This window comes from Lutra lutra, chromosome 14 (assembly GCF_902655055.1).
Source record: "Lutra lutra chromosome 14, mLutLut1.2, whole genome shotgun sequence".
In the NCBI taxonomy this organism is placed as follows: Eukaryota; Metazoa; Chordata; class Mammalia; order Carnivora; family Mustelidae; genus Lutra; species Lutra lutra.
In genome coordinates, this window is record NC_062291.1 from 32,957,273 (window position 1) to 32,969,586 (window position 12,314).

A 12,314-nucleotide genomic window follows, 5' to 3' on the forward strand; every position below is an offset into this window, starting at 1 on the left:
AGCACCCAAACTGGTTTCTTCCCTAGTGAAGAGGGAAGTCACGTGAACCATCACCAGACCTGGCAGATTTTACATGTTTATAGATAAAGTATAGTTTAAATTGCTGTAATTACATACAACTTAAAGGGTTGTACAATAACTTCCTTACACTCAAAATCAGGTAACCTAAGGGAGGGCCTAGATAATATATAATTTTCCATTGGAAGCACACATCTTCTGCACTTTCAACAGGTTATCAGAAAAGTCAGAAACTTTTCCCAGTGTTACTATTAAACTTGGACCTTTCTTCCCTTTTAAAAGGTAGCTCCTTTGTGACTAGGTTTTGAAAACAGATTTTCCAGTGGGTGTTTATATTCCCTTGATGGCTGGTTAGAGACCCAGGGACAGGTCTTTGATTTGTGCTTTTGAATAAGGTTACACGTTAGGAATCTCCAGAGAAGGAGCCTTTGTGGCTTAACTTAGGTTAAGCTTCCCAGCACAGATTCAGTGTTTCTTATCTCTCATAGCAGCATGATGATGGAAATGGAGATTTCTGAACTATAACACGGAAAGGGTAGGCACTGAGCTCAGTGACAAAGGTAGAAATCCTATCAGTAAATAAGGACGGTAAGGGAGAGGCCAAGTGACTCCTTCCCCAGCTGGGATATGTGCAGGGAAGTCAAGACTTCCCCTTAATGTGTGAAGAACATGGGATTATTTCTGCTGCTCCTTTTTTGTAATCCAAGGAGTTCCCATTAATTGACCAGAGGATAGTGAACTCCTTTTGTACTTTGAAAGGTAGCTTATATGTACGTGCACAGTCATTTAGCTACTACCGTAAGAGGCTCTGGGAGTTCATAGCTGTCAAGTTTGAACAGACCTCCCCCCACCCCCACCATCTTCCCTCCTTGCGTTTGGGTGAGAATGTATTCAGCAAGGCTCTTACCTCAGCATCCCTCAGCCTGTGCTCTGGCTTACTGAACTTGGTTTCCTGCATGTTAGCTTTCTCCTGGTTGAAGCTTGCAGGGTGCCTTTCCTGATGCATCACAGAAGAGAAGGGCTCCAAGTCTTCAGTGACAGAATTTGCATCAGTCTTCACTCAGTGTCTTTAGCCCCAACACAAGTAAACAAATGCAGAATTTACGCACCCGTTTGACAACGTTTAGGGCTGTCATCAGCGTTTATGAGCTCAGAAGCTTTGATCTTCCATGAGTACACTTCTAGCATTGCACGTCTGTCCCCTTTCTGAGGCCAGGATTATGTCTCTGATGGTCAGAGGCTTGTCTGAATTCTCTGGTGTAAGTGCAGAGCAGTTAGATGTGGTAAGTGTTATGGAGCAGTACAGCTGTACCTTTGACTCTTGAGGCGTGGCTGGCCAGGCAAACATGGACCGTTAAGCTCATTGCGATGACCTCCACACACGTGGTGGAATTTTGGAGGAAGTATATGGTTGGTTCTTTACCACCTAAGAAATGATGATTCAGTCCCTTCAAAAAGTTCTGTAACACAGTCAGATGACTGGTTTTGTTGCTCAGTTCTTACTTCTTTAATGACCTAAGGGAGTTTTTCCTTTGGGCTTGTGATCTGGTTTTGCTGATAAACTTTAATGTCTTTTAAGGCTCCAAAAACAATAGAGTTTTCTTACCTGTTTACTTTGCACTTTGAAGTTCTATGGAATGTGATGTGAAAGGGAACCAGATTTAATTTGCTTTGTTTTCTGTGTTTTTAGGGCAGAAGTGTAGTAAGAATGACTACATTAACTCTTTGGTGTCTTCTGTGTCTTAGCTCTACTCCTTGACCTGAGTCCCAGGCTTTAAATACCCTCTGATTTTGAGACATTAAGGCGGTGGGTGAACTCGGTAAGACAGGTCTTCTTTTCCTCAGCAGCCCATTCCTGCTTTAAAGCTCGGATTTCTGGCTCTTCGGGAAAAACTATAGAGTGGTGAGGTGTGTAGTTGTATTGGGTATAAAGAAAGTGGAAGGAAAAAGAAAACCAGTCGCTTTTTGTCTGCAGCATTGCAGGGTGGAAGATTTTGATTCCCATTAGTATTTGGCTTAAGGATAAAAGCTAGGAGCAGTGTGTGGTCTTGTGCACGATGTGGCCAGGCCCTCACTGACACTTCCAGGAACACTTGGCGATGTTAAACAGTCATCTGAAAGACAGATAGCCACAAAGTGTGGAGACTGAGTCTCAGTCATTTTTCTTTTACCACAGCAGGGGATGGGGAAGTCATGTGAGCCTCGGCCGCAGTGTGTTCATCTCTGAGGGGTGGAGAAGGGCCCTGTGCTAGTCTTGAAACTCCCTGCTGCCTCCGGCGGCCAATGACGTGAGGTGCGTTGTGAGTTCATCTGAACCGTGCTGGTGTGTATGTGTGGTTACAGATACCTGCCCTTGTCCTCCTCGGGTTTAAGCCCCTGCCGCCAGGAGAGGTGTGGGAGAGGCGAGACAGGATCTTTCCTAGGACCGTACAGAGCAGTCCTAGTGGATGCAGTATTAGAATTATTTCACTTTAGTTGAACCAATAAATCTTGCGTTTCTGCCGTGTTGAAGGTGTTATAGGAGATATAAAAATTATGCCTTCTCTGTTGTTTGTATTCTTATCAGCACTTGGTGCCATAAGAGAGGTCAGGTCTGAAAACAGTTACTTGGTCGTTCTCCCCCACCAGGGCTGAGGGCTCTGCCTTTGGGACGCATTAACTCACAGTGCGATTGGCTAATGCCGCTTGGCGCTGATTGACTCTTGAAAAATAACCCCAGCTGAGGCACACGGAAATGCAGAGCAGTCACCGTGCTGGGATAGGGAGGTGAAGCCTTTGTAGCAAAGCAGCTTTCCCAGAATCCCAGTTTCACAGTGACCCCGCAGTGATATTGCTAGGAATCACTGTTCTGAATTTTCCCTCTTGCAAGTGACAGACTTACACTCGAACCTGGGTCTTCGTCGTGGCCAGCAGCCCTCATTTGGACGAGCAAGCATTTGGAGGGGCCCAAGTTGTGACGGGAACCAAAGAAAACCAGGGAAACTAGTTTGTGGGCACTTTAGCTTTGACCCAAAATACCTTCGTAGACTTTGTGCTGGGTAATAATCAACTGAGCAAAATTGCTACATTTTTTTGGCGAGGAATCCATGTCTCTGTCAGAAATTATTAGTAGAGTCAATCGTTCTGACAGTGGGAATGTTTTTCTCTGATGTTTAGCCTGATTTTCTCTGATGTGGGAGGATCAGGAAGGAGAACATACGTTGGAATAACTTGCTGGTTCCTCTGCTTAGCCTCACAGCGTTTTGGTTTCCTTGAGTTCTCTTCTTTCAGGTCCTGCTCCAGTTAATGTTTAGTAACATATGGTGTCGTGAAGCCCTGGGAGAGGGTTCAGGACGTCTCGGAATTCAACTCTAAGTGTGTGAAGTCCTGTGTTTTAGTCCTCACTTTGCTCCTTATTACTTGCTATAGAACAAACTTACCCTATCTTGATTTCACTTTTTGCCATCTATGAAGTGAAACTGCTCATTCTTTTTTTTTCTCAAATTATTTATTCTTATTTATTTATTTAATAGAGAGTGAGAGAGTACAAGAGCGCACAAGTTGAGGGGGGTCTGAGGGAGAAGCAGACTTCCAGCTGAGCAGGGAGCCTGACAGGGGGCTCGATCCTAGGACCCCGGGATCATGACATGCCGAAGGCAGATGCCTAACTGACTGGGCCACCCTGGCGCCTGTGAAACATTCACTCTTTTTTTTTTTTTTTTAAGACTTTATTTATTTATTTGAGAGAGAGAGAGAGTATGAGAAGGGGGAGGGTCAGAGGGAGAAGCAGACTTCCTGCCAAGCAGGGAGCCCGATGTGGGACTCGATCCCGGGACTCTAGGATCACGACCTGAGCCGAAGGCAGTCACTTAACCAACTGAGCCACCCAGGCGTCCTGAAACATTCATTCTTAATCTGAGAACCTCATGAGGCTATAAAGTACACATAAAATAACGTGAAACCTGGTTAAAAATTTAAGTTATATAAATATCACTGGGTATTCTTTACAAATGAGTTAATGCTTTTAAGTGCTTCACCCTTTCCTGTGCGGTGTTTATCATGGCCCCTGGGGCCTTCCCCATCTTCATTCTAGTCCCTCTGTGATCAGGGGGTCATCTAGTCTTGGAGTTTTGAAGGGAAGAGAAAGTTACAAGTAAAAACAAACTGGTGATCTCTGATCCCTATAAGATAATGCTGAGGGGATAGTAGGTGCTTAGGCAGTAATTGTCCTGTGGCAGAAACAGTGGAGAGCAGTAGGCATGTGTGTAGCGCAGGCAGCGTAGCCCCGAGATCTGCTCGTAAAGTGTGGGAGGCAGCGCAGGGAGCCGCCTGAGCTGAGATGCCCAAGCTCTTGAACGAAGCGAGTACAGATGGCTCGCCCTGCAAGACGATGGAGAGAGAGTTGTTGTTATTTGTATTAGTTCTGAGGAAGGAAGCGCCGTCTGCCAGACGGATTTTCTTTTCAGTCCTATCCCTTCTTAGAGTGTTTCTTCTAGTATGCATTGGTCAAAATCGCTGGGGAAGAAATATCACTGCCTAGTTGACAGTTGGCCAAGTGCAGTTCTAGTTCTCAAAGAGGGTTTTTTTGGGGGGAAGGGTGTGGGTAGTGCCACTGAGGGAAGTTTGCCTGTGGAGTCTTCTCTCCTGGAGGGATGTGGGGACTGAAAGAGTTAGCGGTCGTTGGGAGTAGCTGTGGGCTGGGACCAGTAGGGGAGGAACCTGTGATGGAAGGATTCAGCATCTCTTCGACTGACCGTTAGCTCATGATGTCATAATGCCGGACTCACAAACATGTGAAGAGAATAAATCTTAAGTCCAAAAACCACTGAGAATGTGGAGAGTGTAACATACCTCCACGTTAGCACCCACAGCTGCGTTACACAAGTATATTCTCTATTTGGAGAAGCCAGGAGTAGATTCACAGTAAGGCTCTGCTTTTGAGCCTGAAGACTGTGCTCCATTCAGAGGGATGCAGAATCAAGTTAGTGGTTTGAACATTTAAAAAGAGAGAGAAGAAAGAAGAGAAAAAAATGTACCTGCAGCACAAGTAACAGGTGTTAGGTTTTATTTTGGAAACCTTTGTTTTGGTTTCCTACCGTTCTGTTGCTGTGTGTGCTAGGTGGTTGTAAAATACACTTTGCAGGTCTGGAGTGGAAAAGTGTGGATCTGGTGGTGCCTGGGCAGCTCAGTCAGCTAAGCCTCTGCCTTTAGCTCAGGATGGAGCCCCACATCAGGCTCCCTGCTCAGCAGGGAGTCTGCTCTCCCTCTCCCTCTGCCCCTCCCCCTGCTCGTGCCCCCCTCAAATAAATAAATAAAATCTTAAAAAAAAAAAAGGGAAAAGTATGAAATCCTGTGGTCTAAAAATTAACATGCAGGGGCACCTGGGTGGTTCAGTTGGTTAAGCATCTGACTCTTGATTTTGGCTCAAGTCATGATCTCAGGATCATGGGATTGAGGCCCACGTTGGGCTCCAAGCTTGGCGTGGAGCCTGCTCGAGAGTCTCTCTCTCTCCCTCTCTCTCTCTCTCCCTCTGTCCCTTCCCATCTCCTCCTTTCTCTCTCAAAAAAATAAAAATAAAAAAAATAAAAAGGCACATGTCCCAAATTTACAGAAATTGTAGACTTTCACTGTTGTTTATTTTTATATGAAAATGTCTTGCTCCTTTGAAGTGATTTGGGGGTTGGAAGAGTGCAGTATGATTGGGACTAAGAGGGCCACTAAGTTCCCATAAATCCTAGCTGCCGCCTTTTGTCTGATAATGATTAGGATTATTGAGTACTATTTTGATGGCTTGTAGGCATCAGCTAAAACTTAATCATTAGATGGGAAATTGGAAAGAATTAAGAAGAGAAGGGCCAGTTAGTTTATTCATCTTTGACAGTAGCTCCTTAAAGTAGTTACTCTTTTGAATCTATATTACTGAGGTTTATCTTTCTATTTTAATATTGTATTTTAAAAAAGATTTACGGTATTCTTTGTCATCATTTTAAATATGCTAGTGAGCAAAGTGTTTTATTTTGGTTTTCTCCAGGGGAATACATTCCCAATCTGATAACAAACTGCGAAGGAAGGAATGCTTTCCTTGTAGAAATTTTACCAAAACTGCTCTGTTTAGGGTTGGAGGTACATGCCCACATGTACCCCCCCACACACACACAGATGCACATCTACACAGACACAATTTCTTTCTTGTGTGACTGTTAACCTGTGTCCCTTCCTCTAGGTGAAGGGCCGAGGCACATATTGGTGAAATACTTACCTGGAGGGCACGACAAGCCAGTGGCCTTCACAGATGTCCACTTGTGGTTCTTGTGTTTCCAGAGACAATGTGTGGATTAGGTTGAAATAAAAGCCCAAATATTGACTATTAACACACATGCAGGTGTATATTGACCCCCCAAAAATGTATTTCTGTAAACGGGAAGACATGGTGGGAAGTAGTAATTGTAATGATATTATGTTCTTGTGCTGTTTCTAAGTGTGTTTATATCTGTAGTCATGACCTTCTTCTGCAGTTTTAGTTTGTTCTGAACTGTACATATATCCAGGGTAGGTTCTGCCAAAAACATAACTTGTGAGAAGGAAGCTCTTGGGATGGCACTGGATGGTAATGTGTTAAGTGACCCTCTGCTTATGGACACTTAGAATGAAGAAGGGTGGAAAGAACCCCGATCCCTGAGCTGGAGGCCCGGGCTTGGACACAGCTTCTGTGGCTAGGCTTAGCATGGCTGTCTCACTGCAGGGCCTCTGTTTGTGTACTGCAAACGTGGCCTTGATCTCTAGGGTTCCCTTCAGCGTTGGGATTGTATGCTTCTCTAGGGCTGCCGTGTTGCATCAGGCCCCAACCTGGGGCTTGTGCCGCATGCAAGGCCCCAAGGAGCTGCCTCATCTTTTTTCCAAGGAGATGGTGTGCATTAGCCCCAGAGCCCTATAAAGCCGTGAGCTCTTAGTGCCAGGGGGTGTTTATTCACTGGGGATGGAACCTAGGTTGTTTGTGGTAACCAGAAGGACCTTGGGCTGAGGCCAGGACGTGATTTCTGTGACCATCTAGTTGTCTACTCAGACAGCTTACTAGGACCTTTCCAAGGCCAGCAGCATTCTGTCTTTGGAGGAGAATATAGAAACAGATCTCTTCCTAAGGAGATATATTTAAGGACTTGGAATTTAAGGACTCCCATTATCCTCTTATAGCAATTACCAAGAAAATCCGTTCTCACTGAATGTAATTTTATAAATGTTAGAAAGGAATGCGTTCATATCTTAATAGGCTTTGTAAAACTTAACACAGATTACATTTGCTGATTCTTTGCTCTCTCCCTGATACTAGTTATATTACTTTTTGTTATGTGCTGTGAAAAATTAATATTTACAGGCACCTTTTGACCTAGGTAAGCTCTATTTTCTGGGTAAATTAGGAACTAGGATCACCGGAGGAAAAGCTGATCTGCATGATTATTTCTTCTGTCATTCCATTTGTATACATTATTCATTTCATGTATTTATTATTATTTAAAGTAGTCTCCATGCCCAGTGTGGGGTTTGAACTCATGACCCTGAGATCAGAGTCGCATGCTCTGCTGACCGAGCCAAACAGATACCCCATATATACTATTTAACCATTTGGTTTGGTCCTAGCCTTAACACTAGAAGATTTCTTCATAATGATGGAAATAAGGACACAACTCTGATGATGGGTAGGCTCTTCTGGTCTTCCCCAGGTCCTGACCGACACTGTCACCGCTGGGCAGGATTGAGGCTGTTGGTAGCAACAGTGGACTCTGGGGAGTGGCCAAGAACTACGAGGGGGTTGCAGATCAGCTGAGTTTCCATGGCTAGCCCTTTAGGGAACCTAGCACTTGCCTGATGTTAATGACCTTACACTGCAGCCTAATTGCTAAGGATAGAAATGTTTTCAATAAATATTTGTTGAGTACCTGTCCTCCTCAGCTTTCATGCTCTTACTAGAACACTGCAGGTAGATATCCAACAGGAACATAACTCAAACCAGTATCATTATCTTTATTGCAAAATCTCCTTTACCTTCTTCAGTTTCCCTTTCTCTTCTAGTCTGCTGGGCTTAGCGCTGACACCACTCACCTGCTCTCTCAGACTTAAACTTGAACATTTGGAATTACGTGTACGCTTCCCACTCCATACTTCCTGTATCTGTGAAGTTAGTAAACCCTGTTTGTGCCACCTCCAAAAGGGTTTTTTTTTTAATTTTATTTTTTATAAACATATATTTTTATCCCCAGGGGTACAGGTCTGTGAATCGCCAGGTTTACACACTTCACAGCACTCACCATAGCACATACCCTCCCCAATGTCCATAACCCCACCCCCCCTCTCCCAACCCCCCTCCCCCCATCAACCCTCAGTTTGTTTTGTGAGATTAAGAGTCACTTATGGTTTGTCTCCCTCCCAATCCCATCTTGTTTCATTTACTCTTCTCCTACCCCCTCAACCCCCCATGTTGCATCTCCTCTCCCTCATATCAGGGAGATCATATGATAGTTGTCTTTCTCCGATTGACTTATTTCGCTAAGCATGATACCCTCTAGTTCCATCCACGTCGTTGCAAATGGCAAGATTTCATTTCTTTTGATGGCTGCATAGTATTCCATTGTGTATATATACCACATCTTCTTTATCCATTGGTCTGTTGATGAACATCTGGGCTCTTTCCATAGTTTGGCTATTGTAGACATTGCTGCTATAAACATTCGGGTGCACGTGCCCCTTCGGATCACTACGTTTGTATCTTTAGGGTAAATACCCAGCAGTGCAATTGCTGGGTCATAGGGTAGTTCTATTTTCAACATTTTGAGGAATCTCCATGCTGTTTTCCAGAGTGGTTGCACCAGCTCGCATTCCCACCAACAGTGTAGGAGGGTTCCCCCAAAAGGGGTTTTTAATCTGTGCTGCTTTTCAGCCCCAGTGTCATACTGCTTAAGGTCAAACCTAGTTTGTTTTTCCCCTGAACTGTTTCAGCAGTCCTCTTAACTGGGATTTGTGTTTCTGACCTCTGTCCTCTCCTTCATCTCGTTATCTTTAAAAAAAAAAAAAAAGTACTCTCCTGATTAACAACCTTTTGTTTGCTCTTGTGGTTCTGCAATTTTTTTTTTTTACCCTCAACATTATGTTCTAGAAATTTTTCTATATAGTTCATTTAGATTTTTCTTTTAAATGCTGCATAGTATGAATACGTTAGGTATGTATTATAAATTGTTCAACCATTCATTCTCGAATGGACATTTGTGGTATTTATATTTCACTGTTACAGAGAAGCCTGAAATGACTATCCTTGAACCTGTCTCTGTGCACACTGAAAAGCATGTAGATACCAAAAAGTGGAATATCTGGATCAAAATGAATGTACATTGAAAACATCAATAGATACTAACAAATTACTTTATAAAAAGTGCCTATCAAATTATATTCCCACTTTCCATGTTTTTTTTAAGACCATTTCTAATCTGGACCTAGTGTACTTCTGCCAGCGTCTCTTCTCCGACTGACGTGTTGACACGCATGCTGGGTCGCCGCCCGCCACCCTCCAAGTGTTCGTGGAGCACGTGCTGTGTGCTGGGGGCCTAGCACTGATGACACACGTAGCTCCCTGTCCTCACCGCTGCTCGCACTATGCAGAACTTTTTTGCTGTTCCTAGACTTTCCTTATGCATTTGCAGTTCCTCTTCTCTTCCCAGTTATGACTTTTTTCTTTTAACTTTTCTGCCAAGAGAATTTTCTTTGGTAGTTCTTTTACCCTTTTAATAATATCTTCCCTGTCTCCTGTTAGGTAGAGTCGGAGAGGCCTTTTTTCTTAGTGGTCTCTTTTAGCACTTTACTTTAATACTTTAAAAAAATTATTTCTTTTATTTAGGGGAGAGAGAGAAAGAGAGAGAGCATGCGCCAGCGAGCATGGAGGGGAGGGGCAGGTAGAGGGAGAGGGAGAAATATGGTCTACCCTGAGCAGGGAGCTGGATGGTGGGGCTCTATCCCAGGACCCTGGGATCATGACCTGAGCCAAAGGCAGATGCTTAACTGACTGAGCCATCCAGGCGCCCCCTTAAATACTTTTTATCCTGAAGAGTTTACATGTATATGTCTGCCAGTGTATGTTTTCATGTGTATGCCTGTGCGGACGCACACACGCACACACACGCGTACACACACACCCCCCTTTCCCATTAGACTGTAAGCTCAGTGAGGGCAAAAACTTGTGGTGTTTATCTTAAGGCTCCAGCACTGGGGATGCTTAGTAAACATGGAATAAGCCAGTGAGGAACAAACTGTCAGATGAACCAGTTTTGGGGCTTGGGGAGATGACACATATCTGATGGGCGTTGAAGGACTCAGGCCTCAGGCACAGTGAGGAAGATAAAAACAGAGGAGTAGGCCAAGTGCAGGCCACCTGGAGCTAGGCTCTGTGGGGCGGCACCAGGGGAGACTTGAGGAGAGTTGAGCGGGAGAGATTCATTCTCGTGAGTGGGGTAGTCTGGTAGCTGATCAGGGCAGAGGACTTTTTTCTCGCTTGTGCTGGCTGTTGCAAGGGACGCACGTAGCGGTAAGCTTCTGTCTCTGCTCTCTTTAAGAGTGCGTTAGCCAAGCTGGATGTGAGAACAGAGATTGGCGGCATCTGCTGCCTCTTTCTGTACAGCCCATGAGCTAAGCATGATATTTTACATTGTGAAAATGGTTTTTATAAAAAGAATATTTTGTGATATGGGCAATTCTGTGGAATGCAGATTTGAGCATCTGTAATGAACTTGTTGGAACGCGGCCATGGTCATTGGCTTCCCGTTGTCTGGGGTGCTGTCAGGGGCTGCTACCACAGCAGCAGAGCCAAGTCCTTGTGACAGAGACCAGCCAGCCTGGGATGCCTGAGACCTTTCCTCTTCTGGCCTTTTCAGAAACAATCTGCTGACCCCTGGGTTAGAGGATGAGAAAGATCCAAATAAAGCAGAGCAGGAGGGGAAGACGGGCTCGGGGGAGCTAGGAGAGTGGGACGATGGATACTGTAGTCACAGTGAAGCTTCAAGACGGAGATGATGATCCCGCAGAACCTTCTGTTTTATAGACCAGGCAGAGGATCAAAAACCTTGTCAAATGGGGCGCCTGGGTGGCTCAGTGGGTTAAGGCCTCTGTCTTCGGCTCAGGTCATGATCCCAGCATCCTGGGATCGAGCCCCGCTTCGGGATCGCATCGGGCTCTCTGCTTGGTGGCAAGCCTGCTTCCCTTCCTCTCTCTGCCTGCCTCTCTGCCTACTTGTGATCTCTGTCAAATAAATAATAAATAAAATCTTAAAAAAAAAAAACCAAAAAAACCTTGTCAAAGTCCACCTGACTCATGAGGGGCAGTGTACCCTGGAGCGCCTGGAGCAGAAGCCTGGAGGACTGTGGAGGAAGATAAGATTATTGCTGGGGTGGGGCCAGATCCTGAATGGCCTTGCCCTTGAAAAATGAGAGCTGAGGAACAGAAGAAGAACAGACTTTCTCTTTCTGAATGTCATGTTTCTCTTTTTTTTTCTTCTTCTTGTATTTCTAGAAGGCTTTTGAGCCCTACTTTGAGATTTTGGAAGTCTATTGCACAAAGGCCAAGAATTATGTAAACGGACATTGCACCAAGTATGAGCCCTGGCAGCTCATTGCCTGGAGTGTCCTGTGCACCCTGCTCGTAGTCTGGGCCTACGATTTTGTCTTCCAGCCAGAGAGTAAGTACACCGCCCCCTCTCCTGGAAAGGTACAGTGGAGTCTCACCAGCCTTAGAACTCATGGCTGATGGATTGGACGAATTTCTTGCCTTTTGATTTGGTTCTGATTTTTTTAAATCTATTTAAATGGGAAGTGAGACATTATCTTCTGACCATGAAGCTATAGGAGGACTCCATACGTAAAGTTATAATAGCTACTCTCATGTGTCTGTTACTGCTCTTGTTGATCCTTCTGGATTTGCAGCTTGCACAAAAACTCCTGAGAAAGTAGTTACTGTAAGGATCCGCAGGTATCTCAGAGCATGGCTTGAATTAACTTTCTCATTTTTAGTTTCTTGCGTAGGACATAATTGCCTACCCTGGAGTTCCCCAAGCAGGAATTTATTGCATTCATTTTAGGCCATCTTTTCAGTATAGATTATGGGAAAATGAAACAGCACTCCTACAGTGACCCTACGAGTATGTGCTGTGTGCCAGGCACTGTGCTGGGCTCTGGGGATGTCTGCATAAGTCATACAGGGTCCCTGTCCTCTTGGAGTTAAACACGGATGTCAGGGGACAGTGTACTTTGAACTTCCAGGCAGCAGGGTAGTGCACTACTACT

At 44.7% G+C, this 12,314-nt stretch overlaps 1 protein-coding gene across 2 annotated transcripts in view; it reads left to right on the forward strand.

Annotated features, from left to right (window-relative positions):
* The window catches only part of SGPL1 (sphingosine-1-phosphate lyase 1), a 70,710-nt gene that overhangs the window by 26,536 nt on the left and 31,860 nt on the right, over positions 1 to 12,314 (forward strand). For both annotated transcript variants that reach the window (XM_047702234.1, XM_047702235.1), the window contains exon 3: positions 11,545 to 11,710. In XM_047702234.1, coding sequence (XP_047558190.1) covers positions 11,545 to 11,710 — 166 coding nt within the window. The remainder of the gene's footprint in view (positions 1 to 11,544; positions 11,711 to 12,314) is intronic.